General features: G+C 39.1%; 1 protein-coding gene and 2 non-coding genes across 3 annotated transcripts; 1 reads left to right on the top strand and 2 right to left on the bottom strand.

Moving 5' to 3' along the window:
• Positions 1 to 255: 255 nt before the first annotated feature.
• On the bottom strand, positions 256 to 7357 carry LOC112082144. Its single transcript, XM_024149243.1, has 5 exons — positions 7008 to 7357; positions 5074 to 6887; positions 4703 to 4835; positions 4542 to 4560; positions 256 to 453 (listed from the first exon to the last, which is right to left on the bottom strand). The coding sequence occupies exons 1-5, from the start codon at positions 7355 to 7357 to the stop codon at positions 256 to 258; spliced, it is 2514 nt and encodes an 837-aa protein (XP_024005011.1).
• On the top strand, positions 6774 to 6880 carry LOC112082576. The gene has a single exon (XR_002897244.1). It is a non-coding gene; the product is annotated as a small nucleolar RNA R71 (small nucleolar RNA).
• Positions 7358 to 10844: 3487 nt separating the features above from the next.
• Positions 10845 to 10952, bottom strand: LOC112082555. Its single transcript, XR_002897223.1, has one exon. It is a non-coding gene; the product is annotated as a small nucleolar RNA R71 (small nucleolar RNA).
• Positions 10953 to 20644: the final 9692 nt, after the last annotated feature.

Below are 20644 nucleotides of genomic sequence, written 5' to 3' on the forward strand. Positions count from 1 at the left end.
AGGATAAGAACAACACAAAGCCAACCTATAATTTAACCAGAGAAACCGACAACTAAAAAAGAAGAGAAATTAAGACCTGTTAACTATATTTTGTTGTAAAACGGGGCGGCCTTCGATTTACGGACAGATAAACGAATCTGGCTCGGAATCATACCCGGATCTGGTCCAATCCGGCGAGTATATCCCGTATCAAGCTTTTCCACAACAAGATTTGCGGTCTGGTCCAATTCTACGAGTAGATCCCGTATTTGGCTTTTACACAACCAGATTTGCGGTCTTCTTAGGGATGTCCTCGTTGCACTTCAGGATTCTCACATGTCCATCGACGAAGCTGTTGTTGGGATTCTTCTTCACCGGTGCCTTCTGAGCGAAATCAGAGATGGCAGCACAAGAATGTTGAAGCGGCAACGACATGTTGGAGATCACGGCGATGATCGGAGGGAGGAAGTTTTTCTGATTGGAGATGAAGAGTGTTTTGAGTGTGTGAAATGTCGAAGAAGAATTATTTGATTAGAGATGACACATCATTTTTCTTCTTTAATAAATGCTATGTTTGGTATTCAAATATGGGGCTTGTTTTGAGAATTTTTAATTTTTTTGGGGCTATATTAGAGAATTGCCAATTATTTAATTATGTGACTTCAATCAAAACCCTAATTTATTTAGAAATTATTTTTTTTATAAATCAAAATCTCACAATCGATTATTCTTAAAAACTCTTTAAACAATAAAATATAAAGGTCAAACAGTATTACAGTATTATTCTAGATAAGTATTGATTACCATATCTTTTATAAAATATAATCGGAGAAGACATAATCTACCATATGATTATATAATTAAGGAGGCATAGCCTACCATAGCGATTGATTTGGGAAAAAGACATCTCTTATCTTTTTTTTTCCGACGAAAGCATGAACTTATCATCCTGAAATAATATGAACATAAACAGAAAAAAAATCTCACCTTTTCGGTGGAAGAACAAAAGGAAAGACTTTTGTGCTGATAACGTGTTGTGAATAAGAAAGAGAGAGAAGATAAGAGAGAAATGGTTGTGTCTTATTCCATGAATAATGATAGGTATTTATAGTATTACAAAGACTTGGAGAGGAAGCTAAAACCTAGAGAATAAGGAAATAGAGAATATTCTAAACCGCCTAACGATATGAGCCTTATAATGAGCATCCATATTAATTATTCATAACAATATATAAATATACATCTATACTATACCTTACCAAATCAGCCTCTTCTTTTAGTATTTGCATCCACACATTTCTTTTTTTAGAAAAAAATATTTGAAAACTGTTTTAATATAAATCCATTTTGGTATAATATTAAACTAAAATATTCATTTTATTTTACATTTAAATTTAATTCTACGAAATACAGATATTAATTTGATTATTTGAATTTCTCTACATATAAGTTAGATAGTTAGATAAAATCACAATAATCATTTGTTATTATACATTAACAAAAATAAAAACCGGATATTAAGTTAGATATAATTTTAAATATTAAAAGTTAATAAATATCTTATTATATAAAAGAGAATAATTCAAAGTTGCTAACTTACCTGATGGTAACATGTGTTAAGTAAATTAATCTGATTTTGATATGCTTTTAATGAATTTCTAATTATATCTAGATAAATACATATATATATATATATATATATGCAAATTATGTGTAGATTAAGGAAAAAATCATAATAAAAATAAAAAATACAGTTTATAAAAAATAAAAACACTATTTCAGTTTAAGAGAAATTAAACAATAGATTATAAATTTACAACCAACAAAATATTTTGCTAATCTTTTTAGTTCATAAGGTACATATAAATTTTTTATTTTATATTACTCATGTTAGGTTAATGCATAAAATGGTTATTATTACATTAATATAGTCATGTAAAATACTTTTTTTTTTAATTATTATAATCTCGTTATTTTATGTTTAAATAATATTATGATTGTTGATAACTTTATCTTTATGTATAACATATTTTTGTGATCTGAATTTGTTTTTTAATTTATTTTTTGATTTTTTTTTTATAGGTTATAAATATTAAATTATAAATCTGCATATATATATATATAGGTACTTATCTAGATCAGAGCAATTATGTTAATTCATAAGGTGGTTATTGTTATATTAGTGTAGTAATGTTAGAATAATATTTCTTGAATTATTGTATTCTTATTATTTTGTATGTCAATATTTTATGATTGTTGATTATTATTATTTTTAAATTTCTGTACTATATATTTTTACGGGTGATATTTTTTTCTTTCTATTTTTCTTTATGGGTTAGAAAATGTGAAATAATAAACTCGCATATATGTGCGTATTTATTTAGTCTTATTATGAAAACACTGTTTTGAAACAAATTCAGGACAAGAAAAGTGCATCTAGTTTTTTTTTCTTTTCCAGGCACTTTGTTCGAGGATTGCCCAAAATGTCTGAGATTTACTTTATTTCAAATCCAACCATATTTTTTTACCCAGATTAGTAAACCTTATCTCTAAACATCTTTCTCATCTTGAAAACGCCTCTGTTTTCCGCCGGAGGGCGGTTTTCTCATCTCTCCTTCCCCTAAAAAAGGCATGCAGTGCCGACTCTGTTCAGCTTCCTCTTGGCTCTTCACTTACCAAAACTCTAGCCCTGTACTAAGACCTCAGCCGAACCTTCACTTGGATCTGTGTCTTCATGTGGTTTTTTCTTGACCCTATGAAGTTTTTCTCAACAATGACGACCAAGATTATAGGATTTTCTCCCTTCTGGGATATATGAAGAATACTTTTTGGAGTTCTCTCTGTTCTAGCTGTGTGTTAAGCCCATATTTTCTTTTAGCTCTTGTCATGAAGAGTCAAATCGGCAGAAGACTCAACAAGTGTACCAAGTGATTATAGCTTAAATCAGGCATTAAGACTACGGTCTAACTTTAATCATGCATTATCTGCTCCCTGTTACAAAGAATTCACTATTGAAAGTCAAACAAAAACACCAGATGCCACACCAGATCTGCACCAAACAAGACTGAAGATATCTCCCATATGGGAAGCTTGGCGACTCCGACTGTTTCTATCGTTCTAGCCTTGTGCTAAGCATCTTAAAACATCCAAATCCAAAGACCTTTCTCGTTGTACATGAAAAAATCAAACCCAAACCCAACTCTGTCTTTGTCGAGGATACAGAGAACGATGCTGAGCAATTTGGAACTACAAACACCATAGAAGCCATAGCAGAAGAAAATGATTGGCTTAATGATGACAATTTATATGAGGAAGATGAACTGGAAGGTTTAAGAAGCGAAGCAAATTCCCAAATCTACAATCTCCAATGCTGATTTATATGAGGTCGAAGCAAATTCCCAAACCTCCGGTGGCCAAGGGAGCTTTGTTGAAGAAGCAATGTTTTAGTAAAAGCCGAATTTCTCCAAAAGCAAAAGGAAAGGCAAAGGAATAGAAAGAACACGCCCAAGGAAGAGAAATCTCTTAAGGCCCAAGGGCCAAAACTACCATCACCATCTTTTGGTCTGGAATATGCCTATAAACCAGCAAACCATCAGAAATGAACGTTATCAGATGGAACTGTCAGGGAGCGAGAGCCGACCTGACAAAAGAACATCTAGAAGAATTTCATCACTGTTTTCAACCTCGTTTCTTATTTTTATCAGAAACTAAGAACATTTGAGTTTTTCTGCAAGACATGCAAGTGTATTTTGGCTATGACCATGTTTGTACCGTAGAACCGAGAGGTCGGAGCGGTGGTTTAACTCTTTTTTATATGGATGAACCTACAGTTTTCTATGTATTATTTGGATGAGCATTTGATTGATGTAGAAACTACTCTAGCATAAAATCTTTATTACTTCTGTCTACGGAGATCCGGTTGTAAAAAACCGAGAGCATGTCTGGGAGCGTCTCACTCGGATGAGCCTTTCTAGAAAAGAAGCCTGGTTTATGATAGGGGATTTCAATGATATTACGGGAAATCATGAAAACGAGGAGGGCGAAGATGATCGGAATACTCCTTTATCCCCTTTCGAACTATGTTGGAGAACTGTGGCATGCTAGAGTTCCCGTATAAGGGAAACTTGTTCTCTTGGATTGGAAAAAGATGTTCGGGTAAATTTAAGTGCCGTCTAGATAGAGCTCTAGGGAATGAAGAATGGCAATCTAAAATTATGGGGTTTAGATCACCGACCGGTTCTAGCTATGATACGAGTGGATAACTGACACGACTGACTCTTAAAAAAAACAAACACAATGTCAGCAACTACCTCCCCCAGACTTAAACAACACTGTCCCCAGTGTTATCTAGTTCGAAGTTGGTGAAACAAAAGAAAGGAAACAAAGAAACGCAGGAAAAACAGAGAACTTACCTGGCTGCAATGATGGTGTCGAGCGACACTGATGATGGTGTCGTGCGACACTTGTTCTTCTCGTACCAAATTGCAGCAGACCACTCCGAATTTTTTTTTTTTTTTGAATAGTGTCGACGGACACTGATGGTGGTGTCACTCGACACCAACCACTTCGTATCTGCTACACCTAAAACACAAAAACGAAAAACGAAAGTGAGCTGAAACAAAAGGACTTATGTACAGACTTACCAGTGGATTGCCTTCCACCAAGCGCTTGTTTTAAGTCATTAGCTTGACTATGAATAGACTATGCATCTGGTGGATCAGACAGTGGCAAAGAATGCCTCTGTGAAAAGCGTCTCATCCATGGTGGTGTGTAGGCATTGTGCGCATGAGGTCGTCCAAGGAATACAGGAATAGCACTAAGGTGAGATCTGTGTTTGGGTGGCCTTGACTTATTCCCTGAAATATCATCAATAGAAAAACCAAGTGTTCTACGATAATCTCGTAGCTTGCGTCGAGAGACCGAATCTGCATCTTTCAAATCAGTTTTGATGATATCACAAGAATTAGGATTAGGCTTAAGAACTGCGTACCTTTGTTTTGGTGGAGATGAATGGAGCATGAAGTTTTGAGCTTTCTGCTCAATAGCAACTACTGGTTCTGTAGACGTCTTAGTCAACTCAGGTTGATCTATCACCTTCAGCATCAAGCACGTTCTGATCTCCAACTATCACTTCAGATATTGCACTGACTTGGAATGTTTGACCATCTATGGTTGGATCCTTCAGCTTCTCCATCTTGAAAGTCATGATGGTATCTCCCAGGTGGAGATCAAGGTTACCATGCTTGACATCAATTACTGCTCCAGATGTAGCGAAAAACGATCTTCCCAGGATAAGAGGATCTTTGGGTTCCTCTCCATATTCCAGAACCATGAAATCTGTAGGAATTATGCAATCACCAACTTTAATCGGAACATCCTCCAAGACACCTTTTGGGATTCTTTTAGATCGATCTGCTAGGATTAGAGAGATCTTAGTTGGCTTGAAGTCAGTCATCCCAAGGTTAACAGCTACAGAGTATGGCATGAGGTTGACACTCGAACCAAGATCACTCAGCGATCTCTTGAACCTCTCTGAGAAAATAGAGCAGTCCAAAACAAAGCTTCCTGGGTCCGAGAGTTTCTCTGGAATCTTATTCTGAATCACAGCACTGACCTGTTCAGAAATCATCATCACTCCTTGCTCATGACTCAGATTATTAGTCACCATCCTCTTCACATAGTGTCGGAGAGTAGGAGCAATCTTCACAGCATCAACCAAAGGAATCTCAATCACAAGTTTCTCCATCAAAGCATTGCATCTAGCATTGTCTAGCTCCTGCTTGGACTTCCTAGGATTCCTTGGGTAAGGAACCTTAGGTTTGTAGACTCTTTCTTCTGTTGGTTTCGGATTCTGAACAACTTGAGCTTCGCTCTGTGATTGGTGTCGCGCGACACTAGTGGTGGTGTCGCTCGACACTGGCTCTGCAGTTTCGAAATTTTCTTCAGATTCGTCCAACTCCACGATTTCATCCTCAGAAATACCCTTTTTAAGCACAGGAGTCAACTTTTTACCACTCCTTAACGAGATGGCACTGCAGTAATGCCTAGGATTGGTATCAGTCTTCCCAGGAAGGAATCCTTCTTGCCTTTTTACAGACTCTGCAGTCTGAGCAACCTGAGTATCAAGCTTCTTGACATGAGTGTTCAGAACTTCAATTTTTCCATTCAGATCCATATACAGAGCATCAATCTTCCCATTGAAATCCACAGTCATCTTCTGCTGTCCTTCCAAAATCTGTTCCAGCATAGACTTCACCTTATTATCTGGAGTTTGAGTAGGAAGAGAACCATAGTTCCTTGAAAAACTGTTGTTGGAGTAGGATGTCTGGTACTGAGGTTTGAAGTTATAACCAGAAGAGTTCTGATTACCTGTGAAGGTACTCCTCTGATTATTTCCATTGTAATTCGTGTTCCCTTGCTGAGTACCAAATCTCTGACCCTGAAATCCAGCTCCATTGATGAAGTTAACATCTTCTTCCTCAAGTGTTTCATCTGGTCCGAAATTCTGAACTTTTGCAGGGAATCTGACGGACTTCTTACCCACAAGAAGGCTATGCACAGAGTCTAGCTTAGCTTTCACCTCAGCAATCTGTGATCCATCCATGTTCCCAGCCAGCTTCTTTTGCTGATAGTCTGCATTCTTGGTACTATTGCTAGATGCCAAATTCTCAATAAGCACAACAGCGTCTTCAGGGTATCTGGTGTTGAAGTTCCCATTACTTGCAGCATCAAGAGCCATCTGATATCTCCAATCAACACCTCTGAAGAAAATACCCAGCAGCTGAACATCACTGAAACCATGATGTGGACAATCTCTCTGATATGACTTGAATCTCATCCAAGCAGCCTTGAATGCTTCAGTTGGTCCTTGAGAAAACGTTGAGATTTTGAGTCTCAGTTCCTCAGACCTGGCATCATCATAGAAATTTTGCAGAAAGGCGTTTCTGGTCTCCTCCCAAGTAGTTAGTGATCCTGGCTCCAACTGCTTCAGCCAGTTAGCTGCTTCTCCAGCAAGAGAATAAGGAAACAGCTTACAGAAGAGGAAGTCATTGGACACTCCAGTGTATTTGATGCTGGTGACCAACTCCTCAAACCTCTCAATATGATCCATTGGATGCTCATGAGAAAGACCATGGAAAGGATGCTGACCCACAAGAGTGTAATACACAGGCTTGAGCTCAAAATCGTTCCTCTGAAACGCAGGAGCACAAATCGCAGACCGATTTGCATAGAATTGCTCAGGTCTGTTGTAGTCACCCAGCGTCCTGATGATGTTACCCTCTCCATCAAGTCGCTGGCCTCTCTCATTACACACCTGACCATCTTGGTCTCTCCAGAATCCAGCATCATCACGAACCAATGCCAATGCGTTCTCCATCTCGGCTAGTTTCTGAGACAAAGAGAAAGAGCAATGTAAGTAACAAAGTAAAAATAAAATTAAGAAAAGCGACGGGTGTCGCGCGACACCACTAGGGGTGTCGGTCGACACTAAGAAAAACTTAGTCAAAACTCAAGAACTAAAGTTTAATGGCGAAAATCAAGTCCCCGGCAACGGCGCCAAAACTTGATCTGCTCAAAGTTTAATCCCTAGAGCTACTCTGCAAGAGCACAGATGTGAAGTTGTAGTATGTAGGAGTCGAGAGATTCGCTCAATAAACCTAAAAGACTTGAATTACGCTAAGCAGATTAATGAGAAGCAAACAGGATGCAATAAAATGATGCAGCAAAAATGTTTGTAAGATTCAGATGGATGGAGATTAGGTCTAGGGCGTTTCTCAGGAAATCAATGAATGCAGAACAATCGATTAATCAGGGCTCAAGTTTAAGCACGGTTCTTGAACTCGAATCACAGAATTATAGTTAACCAACTTCCGTTGTGAGAATTATCTAAGTTAAAATCCTAGAATTCCAAATTCCTTTGCAAACCCTAAAGATTTAAACCAGCTTTAATGCACAAGTTTGATATGTTCACAAAGTATCTATACCAAATTCCTTTGCGAATAGCTACTTTGCTCACCCTAGGTTCTTTCCAGTTATTCAATTACACTTCCGTGTCAATCAATTAACCTAAAATCTAAGTTCTAGGTGGCCAGTCCAGAATTAGAACAACCTATGGTGAAGAACTAAATAGATTATGAACCCTAATTAATCAATCAATCTAACACCCAATGAAATCCTTTATGAGCACCCTAAACCTAACAAACAAATTACTCAGACATGAAGATTGAAGCAATAAACATGAATGAATAGATTGCAGAAAACAGTAAATAGATTAATAAACAGGGGTTCGAAATCTTCTCTCTCCGGAACAGAGTTTCAGACTTGTCTCCCCAAAAGCTCTCAAAAACAAAAGTCCTCTCTAAGAAAATCTAAGGTATCGATATAAGGTGGCTAAAAACCCTATTTATAACTGAAAAACACGTTTTGGGCTTCTTTGTAATTATTGGAGACTTTTGGGCCCAACTCCTTCTTCAAATAGGAGACAAAATCACGTTTTCCTTATTCTTCGATCGGTGTCGAGCGTCACTCTCCATGGTGTCGAGCGACACCATTGCACATGATTTGTCCATCGCGAATTTGATCATGATTTAGCGCCAAAGTGCTCCAAAGTCTCCAGTTAAGCTCCAAACGTACCTATGACCTGTAAAGACTCCAAAAGACTCTAGAAATACTAGAAAGACTCTATAAATAAGACCTATACCATGGTTAAAAACCATAAAAACCATGATATATCAATAACCAACGAAAGAAAAAATCATTTAGGTTTGATAAAAGATGACTAGGTGATAACACCGTATTTTGACCACTTTTTATGGATCATAATGATGTCTTATGCAGGGTTTTTAACTCTGTTTTCAATGGGTTTTAAAGTGTTTTCAATGTTTTAGAGTTTCAAAAGACTTTTCAGGAAACTTGGGCAAAAGATATGAAATTTGGAACAAATGAGCAATTTTGGATAAATGCAGAACGTCAGAAGTATGAAAGCGATGAAGATCTTCTCACCGTCGGATCAACCCCAAAATTTGAGACAACATAGATGAGACAACCAGCTTTCTAATTCACTTGGTTTGGAGACAATCCAACGGTAGATCTTCATATACTTCCGATGCCAAAGCATGTTTCCCCGCAGATAGAAGCACCGCGACCGCGGCCAGACAACATTCACTTCCCAGACGACCTAATTAAAGCCCAAGTCGATTCCTTTTATTATTTTTGTAGTCCTAAGTGTCAAGGACAACTTTAGAAGCTATAAATACCCTCTTTAGGTCTTTCTAAAGGAGGAGATCGCAGACTTAGAGAGAGATATAGAGATTTTGGTGTGTGTGCCTCAGGAAATTTAAGGAGGCCGCCGTCTTCGAAGAAGGAGCCGCCGAGGGAGAGCATCATCGCGCCTCCACCTGCAACTCTGTTATTCGTTTTTCTTATTTGTTCTTTTTAATTTTCAGCAATCTCATTACGTTCATGATGCTTTGTTACAATATGTTTGAGTAGTTTCCCAGTTGGGTTTAAAGAGTTTTTTCAAAGAGATTTAAGATTTATAATCTTCTAGGTATTCTTCGTTTGGGTTTAATCTTACTGCGTGATTCTCTGCTGGCCACTAAGAATTCGATCTAGATAAGATTTGTTGCGAAAGCTTTCATTGATTGTCTAACCTAGGGTGAAACGAGAAATTCTACTATAGGAGTGGAAACCTACCTATAAATGATTTGTGAATTTTGATGAGTCTTGTTCAAACTATTGCATCTACTCCCTTCCAGGATCAGAGTGGAAACCTATTGGTTAGGGTTGCGAGAGATAGTTGTTTAGTGCTGTGAAAGTAGGCTATTCATACTTCCGTGTCTCGAGTTCTAGAACATACGTAGTCGATTACCTTTACTTATTTTCGTCATCGCTTTAGTCCATAAATCCCTGCGATATCCTTGAGCCCAGCGTTTTTTTTTAATTGTTTACAGCCTTCCATTTTCATTCGATTTTCACCTGCTTTCATTTTCAATTGCTTTTTACTTGCTTTTTAGTTTAGATTTAGTGACACCCAAAACCAAAAAAAAAAAACCAAATTGTTTAGTTCTAATCTGATTTAAGCATTAGCGTGAATTCGTACTGAAACAACTAAGTCTATGTGGATGGATACGCTAAATACTACAGCGCACATCTGTGCACTTGCATACATTTAGGGGTTATAAATTTAAAAACTGAAGCTTAGTAAAACAAACACCCCATTTACAATCACATCAAGTTTTTGATACCATTGCCGGGGACTTTGATTTGTTTCGTTGCACATCCCAGCTTAAATCCATTAGAACACTTGTTTATTTTACTTTTTTTCTTTTGAGTTTTCCAGGTTACTCGACAATGGGAGACCGGGAACAGGTTCTTGGAACTCTCGGTGATCCGCCATATTGTGTGGATGGTGATCCGAGCGATGATGACCTGAGTGATAATGAGCTTGAAGATCCGATCATTGATGATGAGGAGTTAATCAGATCAGCAAAATGTGAAGATGATGATGAATTAATAGGAAAATTCGATTCACTCGAAAAGTTTTTGGGAGATCGAAGAGCTATTCAACCAGCCTTACCAGAGGACGGTAAAACCAAAATGAAGGTACCATATATCAACTTAGTTCAACAAAATCAATTTTATGGTTATTCATCCGAACACCCGATGGACCATGTCGAGTTGTTCGAAGAATTATGTGCAACCATTACATCAAATGGGGATTACCATAAGTGTAGTCTTTTCCCATTCTATTTAAGAGACAATGCCAGTAAGTGGCTAAAATATTTTCAACCTGTATCAATAAAAACGTGGGCAGCTCGTAGAGCGACTTTCCTAAATCGTTTTTACACTAGAACTCGTTCCAATCTCTTAAGGAACAAGATAAGAACTTTTGAACAAAAGGAAGACGAAGATATTTCTGATGCTTAGGAGAGATTTAGAGAATACCAAAGAGATTGTCCACGGCATGGATATTATGACGAATACCTGATGGGTATCTTCTATCGAGGCGTAACTGAAGAATTGCAACATTCTTTCGATACGGCACGCAATGGAGACTTTGCCACCAGATCCGTAGAAGGTGCTCGTATTTTCATCAATAACTTGGCAGGAAGTATCTGTAACCAAGCAATATTTGGCAAGTCTACACTTCCTGAGAAGAAATAAGAGATCTCGGAAGTTATGAAGTGTCTCCATAAAATAATGAGTCAACTTAGATTGCAACAATCAAACAAAGCAAACAATACGTGTAACTTTGATAGTTGGGATAACCCAATGGATTCTTATAATCAAGAGATGATGAACACTGAAGAAGTCTACCAAATTCAAGATTTTCCTTTCGTCTCTGATCACCGCAGGTCCATTCTTTCTGACTGCGGCCAACCCAGCTTTCACCAAGGTCGTGCCTTCCCTAACCGCGGCGAAGACCCATTTCATCACGTTCGCGAGTCATACGACCGCAGGAAATTCTCTTCCGAACAAATCTGGGCTGTTCATTCTAATTCCAATCCCTATCCTAGTTTTCCCTCTTCTGAAGTTGAAAATCTAAACAAAAGGATTATAGAGCTTGAAAAATCTAAGTCTAGGGAAATCAGTGATCTTAGCTCTGAAATAAAAAGTATGCAAGAAGATTTCAATGATAAATTTTCCACCCTCCTTAGTCTAATGATTAAAAATAAGTTTGAGAACACATATAATTCCGAGGAGGAGCCAAGTGAACGTTCTTTCGAAACCTCAAGCGAAGACGACCACTCCGATCATGTGAAAGCTATCACACTTAGGAGTGGATTAGCTTACAAATAGCCTGAATTTCCTAAAGATCCCGAGGATGAGGAAAAGCGAAAAGAAAGAGAAATAGTCACGATTGAAGACGTTGAAAACGAAGTGGTAGGAGAGAAGGATGGAGAAGAAGTAAGAGAAGATACATCCCGGGAAATCCTCGGAGAAGACCCTATTCCCCCTCCACCAGCTCGTATCTACAAACCTAAACCACCATACCCTAGAGCCTTAAGAGCCCCAAAGAAGGAGAAAGAAAAAGCTAAGCTGAAAGAGCTAATTGATCAATTAAACGTGAGATTACCTTTCGTAGAAGTCTGTTCTATGAATCCCGCTTAAATAAAATACATGAAGGGTATTCTAACAAATTCTTTAACTCTTTAAGAAGGTGTTATGATGATAACCCATGAATGTAGTTCTATCTTACAAAGTCGGATTCCTCAAAAGAAAAACGATCCTGGGAGCTTTGTACTTTCCTGCACTATCAATACTATGGCTTTTGAGTGTGCTCTTTGTGATTTGGGATCGAGCATAAACATGATGCCTCTCTCAATTACAAAACGTTTAGGATATCATACTTTCCAGCCCACTAAAATTTCTTTAGTATTAGCTTATCGATCTGTTAGATAACCCGTAGGTATCTTAATAGATATTCTCGTCGAAATCGAAAAAAAATGTTCCATATCAACTGATTTCATAGTTCTAGAACTAGAAAGAGAACTTAAGGATCCCCTTACTCTTGGACGACCATTCCTATCTACAGCCGGAGCAATAATCAATGTCCCGGAAGGAAAAATTTACCTTCATCTAGCCGGTTTAGTCATGCAATTCGACATGAAAAAAAGTTTTGATAAACCGACTTTGGATGATCAAATTTGTTGGATTGATGAGCTAGACGGAATTATTGAGGAAGTCTATAAAGATTTACTTCTCAACCACCCTTTAAATGTCACAATTTCGACCACAAAAGACAAACGCAATTTCTTTGAAGAAATTTTGAGTGAATGCGCGCGAATGGTTGATAAGTCTGAACTTACAAAAAGCCCTAAATTATATAAATCTTGAAGATCAAAAAAAGATTCCTACACCTCCTAAAGACACAACCGCAGCAATAAATGCGCGAGCTGAAAGCACCGAAGGTCTAGCTTAAACCTCTTCCCGCTGGACTTAAATACGCTTTCCTTGGACCGAATTTGACTTATCCTGTCATTATAAACTCTGGTTTGACAGAATAAAAAACCACAATGCTGCTGTCTGAACTGAGAAAGCATAGAAAAGCCTTAGGATATTCACTTGATGACATACCTTGAATCTCTTCAGATCTTTGTATGCACAAGATCAATATCGAGGATAATGCTAAAAAATTAATCGAAAGTCAAAGGAGACTAAACCCTAATCTCATGAATGTTGTCAATAAGGAGATTATGAAGCTTTTAGAAGCCGGAATAATATTTCCTATCTCAGATAGCACTTGGGTTAGCCCAGTTCATGTTGTCCCGAAGAAAGGAGGAGTCACTATCATTAAAAACGATAAAGACGAAATGATCTCTACAAGAACAGTCACTGGACATCGTATGTGCATCAATTACCGGAAACTGAACGCAGTACAAGGAAAGATCATTTTTTGCTTCCCTTTATAGATCAAATGCTAGAAAGGTTAGCTAATCACCCATACTATTGCTTCCTTGATGGATACTCCGGATTTTTCCAAATTCCTATTCGACCGGAGGATCAAGAAAAAATGACATTTACTTATCCATATGGCACGTTCGCTTATCGACGAATGTCTTTTGGATTGTGTAATGCACCTGCTACCTTCCAGCGATGCATGATGTCGATCTTCACAGACTTATCGAAGACTTTATGGAAGTTTTCATGGGCGATTTCTCAGTCTATGGATCTTCTTTTGAAAAATGCCTGGCCAACCTTGATAAAGTTTTACAAAGATGTGATATAAACACTTAGTATTAAATTGGGAAAAATGTCACTTAATGGTAGGAGACGGAATTGTGCTTGGGCAAAGAATTTCTGGAAAAGGAATTGAAGTTGACAAAGCCAAAATCGAAGTTATGACAAGCCTACAACCTCCTACAACCGTAAAAGGCATCCGTAGTTTCTAAGGACACACAGGATTCTATAGGCGTTTCATAAAAGTTTTTTCTCAAATAGCTAGACCTCTTACGCGTTTTCTTTGCAAATAAATAAACTTCGAGTTTTGATGACGAGTGCTTGGCCGCGTTTCATAAAATCAAAGAAGCCCTTGTCTCCGCTCCAGTTGTGCAAGCACCTGATTGGGAACTCCCATTCGAAAATGTGTGTTGCAAGTGACTATGCAGTCAGATCAGTTCTTGGCCAACGAAAAGGTAAGAAACTGCACGTAATCTACTACGCAAGCAGAACTCTAGACGAAGCTCAATGTAATTATGAAAAAACAGAGAAAAACTTCTGGCTGTCGTATTTGCATTTGAGAAATTCCGTTCTTATCTCGTAGGATCTAAGGTTATCGTTCATACTGATCATGCGGCAATTAAGTATTTAATGTCTAAGAAAGACGCTAAACCGAGATTGATAAGATGGATCCTACTACTGCAAGAATTCAACATCAAAATTCGAGATCATAAAAGAGCTATAATGGAGTCGCAGACCATCTTTCACGAATTCAAGTTGAAGAAAGATCGCCTTTGAATGATAGTTTCCCAGAAGAAAAAAAATGCCCTTAGTACTGATGTGCAGCCTATCATCGGGTTCGTAGAGTCGGGTTTCCCGTTTACCCACAACGGAGGAGCCGCCCCCAACAGGCAGGCGGCCACGGGTCATAAAGCACTCTTCGCACAAAAAATCCACTTTGAAGTTGACTTATTCGCTCGGCCAATCGTCGCAATGTGTACGAGATACCATAAGGGCCCAATATCTCAATAGCACCTTTGTCTAAAGCTTTGAATGAGACTCATCTATGCAATAGATGCAATCCTCACCAATGCAGCACCACCATGTCAACTCATTTGATGTCATAAATATCAAATGATGGGCAATATAAGCAAAAGGAATGAGATGCCTCAAAATTTTGTTCTCGAAGTCAAAATTTTTGACGTTTGGGGATGATATACTCATATTTTGTCATGTTTAGGATTGCATTTTTGTCCAAATATTGAGTCTCATGCATACATTTAGCTAGTTTTATTAGAGTTTGTCTTTGGTTCGAGCTTTGTTTAAGAATTGCATTAGGTCCTAGAGTGTCCTGCATTTTTGGAGTATTCTCAGGTCATTTGGAGACTTTTGGGAGCAACTTGTATCTGGGATCATGGAGGAACCCTCGCCTGTGTACAGCAACTCGGACAGATGGTTTGGTGCAGACGAGACCTTTACTTTGATCGCGTAAGACGAAGGACTTTCAATGCGATTCAACCTCCGGTGTCTTCATAAAGAATCAAGAGGAATGAGTCTAGTTTCCGGAACACTTATAATAAGACGATTTCGAGCCGTGAACTGGGAGATATCGCCATCGGAAGGAACACATGTTTTGCGGCCCGATCATGTCTTACGCGATGCGCCTCAAAGAACCGACGAGACGGGGGCTTTGAAAATGTCATACGGGGTTGAGCCCTTCACAAAACTTGGAGCTAAGGACGTCATCTGGTTCATGGAGTTGGAAGATCGAAGTTCGGACCAGTGAGCAAGGAGTTATGAAGGATTTGGTGCAAGCGGTCTACATTCATATCGAGAAGGAGTACCGACCAAAATCTGGTCGGTATTACCAGGGAACCTTGACGTTTTTGGCTGGATTTCGGAAGCCAAATTGCCGAGGAATTATCGAGATGCTGCACCGACTGAATTCTGCTCGGTATTGATCTCCTGAAGCTATCCTTGATGCCGCACCGAGGTGAGTTCAGCCGGTGTAGTGTCTCGATGTAACCAGTCTCAAATCGCCGAAGAAATATCGACGTCTTGCACCGGCCAAAATCACCTTGATACATTCTCGCTTCATGACGTTTTTGTGGGCCTTTTTGGGGCCAAAACCTAGTTTGTCCTAGGTTGGCCCAGCAAGAAACCCTACCTATATATATGTTTTAGGCATTATCCAGCAGACTAAGCTTTATTCTCTTTGTTTTCTTTCCCTCTTTTGTGAAAAACCTAAACTTTGTAAGAGAGATCTTCATTTTCTGGGTTGAATCAAGAGAGTAACAAGGGTTAAAGCTGAAATCCATCATTATCTATCATCTCCATCTTTATCTTCCACCCCTTTGTGAGTTTTAATCAGAGAGATTGAGAGATTTCTGTGTTTAAAGTTGCAAACCCATCATCATCCATCTTCTCCATCTCCATTTCTCATCATTAATCATGCCAATCTTCTCAACTTGCAAAGGTTTAAGGGAGATTAGTATGATTAGTGAGTAGTTTACCTTAATGAGGTTCTAGATGTGTAGGTTAGGGTGCTAAAGTGTTAGATTAGGATTGCTTAGGGCTAGATTCATTCATTGATCTCTCTAAACAGCTGTTTTCTAGGCTAGATCCTTGCATATCACTTGTGATATAGATTCTGGGAATTTCATGCACCACAAGTGTTTGATGAAATTCCTGAAAGAGCTGTATTAGAGGTTTAAGCATTTGCTGCATGATGATGTCTTGTTATTTGTTTGAATGATCTTTTAGAACAGTTTATTAATGCTCACTGATTCATATTTCACAAATGATGATTTGGTTTGAAAATGGATTAGTGTAGAGGTTAATGGTTTCATGAGAGGATTAATCTAGATTAGAGTTCTTAATCATTTGAATCATGTCTCATCATTTTCATTAGCATTCCTAATTTAGCATCAAAGCACCCTAGCCAACTATCATGTCTAGAATCTCTTGCTCCCATCATCTCATACCATTGAGATGAACCTTACCTGTATGTCCTGAACAAAGATCAGCTGTATAGAAGGTGTCTTGCTGAAGAGGAGATGCAACCTGTGTTGCAAGACTGCCATGGATCAGCTTTTGGGGGTCACATGGGAGCATTCAAGACGGTGGCCAAGGTTCTTCAGAGTGGGTTTTGGTGGCTTATTATGTTCAAGGATGCTCAGAGGGTTGTTTCAGCATGTGATGCCTGTCAGAGGCATGTGAACATTTCAAAGAGGAGTGAGATGCCTCAAAATCCAATATTTGAAGTTGAAATTTTTGATTGTCGGGGAGTGGACTTTATGGGGCCATTCAACTCATCTTATGGGAATCAGTACAAATTTGTGGTTGTGAACTATGTGTCCAAATGGGTTAAGGTTATTGCATCCCCTACCAATGATTTCAAGGTGGTGGTCAGGTTGTTGAAGAACATAATCTTCCCAAGATTTGGAGTACCAAGGGTTGTTATTTCTGATGGACGTTCTCATTTTGTGAACAAAACCTTGGAGGGATTGCTGAGGAAGCATGGAGTGAAACATAAGGTAGCTACTCTTTATCATCCTCAAACTAGTGGCCAGGTTGAAGTGTCTAATAGATAAATTAAAGCCATTCTTGAGAGGACTGTTAGCTCAAGCAGAAAAGATTAGAGCAAAAGGCTTGATGATGCATTGTGGGCTTATAGAACAGCCTTTAAGACTCCAATTGGGACATCTCCTTTCAATCTGCTATATGGGAAGAGCTGCCACCTTCCTGTTGAGCTAGAGTACAAAGCATTATGGGCTGTAAAGTTGCTGAACTTTGATATCAAAACAGCTCAAGAGAAAAGGATAATTCAACTCCATGAACTTGAAGAGATCAGGTTGGAGGCTTTTGAGAACTCCAATATCTATAAAGAAAAGACCAAAGCTCTACATGATCAAAAGATTTTGAAAAGGGAGTTCAAGGAAGGTGATTTGGTGTTTCTGTTCAACTCTAGGCTTAAGTTATTTCCTGGAAAACTTAAGTCTAGATGGCCTGGTTCCTTTAAGATACTTGAAGTTAGGCCATATGGAGCTGTTGTGTTAGAAGGTAAAGATGGTCAAGAGTTTGTGGTCAATGGCCAAAGGATCAAGCACTACTTAGTCTCACAAAATAAGGAGGAAGCTACATCAGTTCCCCTTCTTGATCCACCATCATCATAAACTTGGTATCAATGTCAAACTTAGAGACTTTAAACAAAGTGCTCTTGGGAGACACCCCAAGCTTATCCATGTATATAGTTTCTTTTCTTGCTTTCTTTGGTTGTTTTTAGGATGTTTTAATCTTTTGTCCAAGTGTGTACAGGGTCTAGAAGGTCCAAGTGCAGTTTTGAAAGGATTGGAGATGAGAAAAGATGAAAAACCGGCTGAGGAATGCATTCATATCGACATGGTTTCACTTGGTGTATTTGCTCGGTGTAACATGTTCAAAAGGCCGAGAAAATATCGACCAGTTACACCGAACAAGTAGAGGTCGGTGTGGAGCACAAGATGGCAAAGGATACCTCACACCAAGGTGATTTCACTCGGTGCACTTGCTCGGTGTAAACAAGTTCAAAATGCCGCGAAAATATCGACCAGGTACACCGAGCAAAATGAGGTCGGTGCAGTGCAGGAAGGAGCCGAGTCTTGTCTCACACCGAGGAGATTCTGCCTGGTGCAAGAACTCGGTGTAGAAAGGGAAGAAACTTAAGAGCACACAGACCTCTCACACCGAGCAAAATCAAGTCGGTATGACCATGGTGCAGTCTATTGTCCAGCGGTCCGAAGGGTGGTTCAGTCAAAGTCAAAGATTCCAGCCACTTCAAGCTGTTTCTCACGACAGAAAAGAGACCCTCCAGCCCTGGTCCACACACAGAAAATCGGTTTCTCTTTCTTTCCTCCACTTTTGCGAAAAAAACACCATTGTTGCTCTCAAAAAGCTTGATTTCTTGCTTGTTAATCGATTTTTCTGGAGATTTCTTTGCCCCATTTCGATTTCTTGCACTAGTTAACCCAGCTCCAAGGTACATTTTGCTTAAATTGTTTCTTAGGTTCAAAAACCCTAAATCGCTGTTCTTCTTGATTTTTCTTGAAGACATTTTTGTGGAACTGAGAATGCACTGCTTTAAACTGTGTTAGAACCTTGGAGTTTAGGTCGTGGGTAGCTAGAAACGAGCTCACTTGTGCCCAATTGTTTCTTGAATCTTGATTTTAGACTCACTTTAGAACTTGTTGTTCTTGAGCCGAAATTTGGATTTTAGAAAATTATTTTGAAGTGAGAATCTCTTGGTGCTGCTTGGGAATGCGTAATGTGATTTTGTTTGAATTGTTTCCATTGATTTCATTCCAAGCAAAAATCATTTTGGAAATTTCAAGGATTTATTTCTCTAGAAACTCATTGTTTGTTTGAGAAATTGTTGAAACAGGTACCATGGCAAGAGGAAACCCTGTTTTGATGCCCAAAGTATCAAGGAGAGACAATGTCAAGGCAGTTGCTTCTGGTTCAGGGGAAAGGCCACAATCGGTTTCTGCTGGGTCTAAAAACAAAGGGAAAGCAGCGGCTTTAAGAGCTTCAAGCTCAAGAGCTTTAGGGAAACAGAAAAGACTTGAGAGGAGCCCAAGTGGAGAATCTAGTGAGGAAGAGAGCAATGTGGGTTCACCAGCTGTTGTGCCCCAAAAGAAAAAGAATGTGGTGAAGAAGCCAGAGCCAAAACCTCCAGCTTACTCAGATTATCTCAGAAAACTCCAAGCTGTGGCACATGAAGGAACCTACTTTCCTGATCTTGAACTCTTGGGAAACTTGGTATTCTTGAAGATGTAAAGGCAGTGCTTCAATCCATTGGACTTGGGGGCTTAATAGAAACGCCTCACCCTTCCTACAAAGAGATGACTTGCCAATTTCTTGCATCACTACAGGTTGATTTCTATAGAGAGATTGGACCAGCTCAGCTTGAAGATGGTTTTGGAACCATTGCATTCAAAATTGGACAGGAGCGGTATGAGATGACCTTTAGGGAGATAAGTGAATGCTTTGGGTTCACTGTTGAGGGAAGGACGTGTGCAAGAAGGTTGATCTACTATGGAACCGACCTGGATCAGCTATGGGGGACAATAGGAAGTGGTGATTATTCAGCTGGTATAACAAAGGCAGCTTGTATCAGGAGTCCAGTGCTCAGGATGGTGCACAAGATCATAGCTCACACCTTCCTTGGAAAGAAAGAGTACTCAACAGTGTATGATGAGGAGTTGATGCTCATTGGAGAAGGTCTTAAACCCTTGATGCCTAAGTTCAGCAGTGGCATGACTTTTAACGGCGATCCTCACAAACCAACAATGGCGGCCATTCTAGTCAAGAACCTTCTCTCAATTAGGAAATGGGCTCATGACACAAAAATGAAGGCACCCTCCATGCGCACAGGAGGCCTGATCACTCCTATTTTACTGAGTGCTGGAGTTGAGATGAGAGGTGAACCAATCGGTTTTAAGTTGATGGATGCACTTCATTTGGCCAAAACTACATTTCTTGAAGGTTCTGTGGGTGATTCCTTTGCCTATAATCTCAGTATTGGTAAGAAGAGAAAGTCAGAGTGCTGCTGCCTAATCCTTCCCTCACTTCACTCTCTGAACAAAGAAACATCAGTTTCCATGTCACCAAGGATCAGTACTACAACCCAGAGATCAACCCTCCCATTAAAACAATCAGGAAGTTGGGGAAGCTGAAAGCGCCTGTTAATGATGCTGATGGAGACCAGGAACCGGTTCAGGAGGAGCCCTTGTTGCCAGACCCAGTGTATGGGAGTCATAGATACTTCTTTGACTCCTATGATGGTCAGATGCCCAATGAAGCCACTGTTGCTGCTCATTACCGAACCAAGAACCTTCAGAGGTGGAACAAGTGGCAGGACAAGAACACCAAGAAGCTGGTGGAGACAGTGAAAACTTTGGCAAGCTCAGTTAAGAGCATGGCTGCTAAAATCAAGAAGCTGAGTACAAAGCTTGAGAGGTTCCAA

The sequence above is a fragment of the Eutrema salsugineum genome, unplaced genomic scaffold (genome assembly GCF_000478725.1).
Source record: "Eutrema salsugineum unplaced genomic scaffold, Eutsalg1_0 scaffold_1, whole genome shotgun sequence".
Taxonomy (NCBI): Eukaryota; Viridiplantae; Streptophyta; class Magnoliopsida; order Brassicales; family Brassicaceae; genus Eutrema; species Eutrema salsugineum.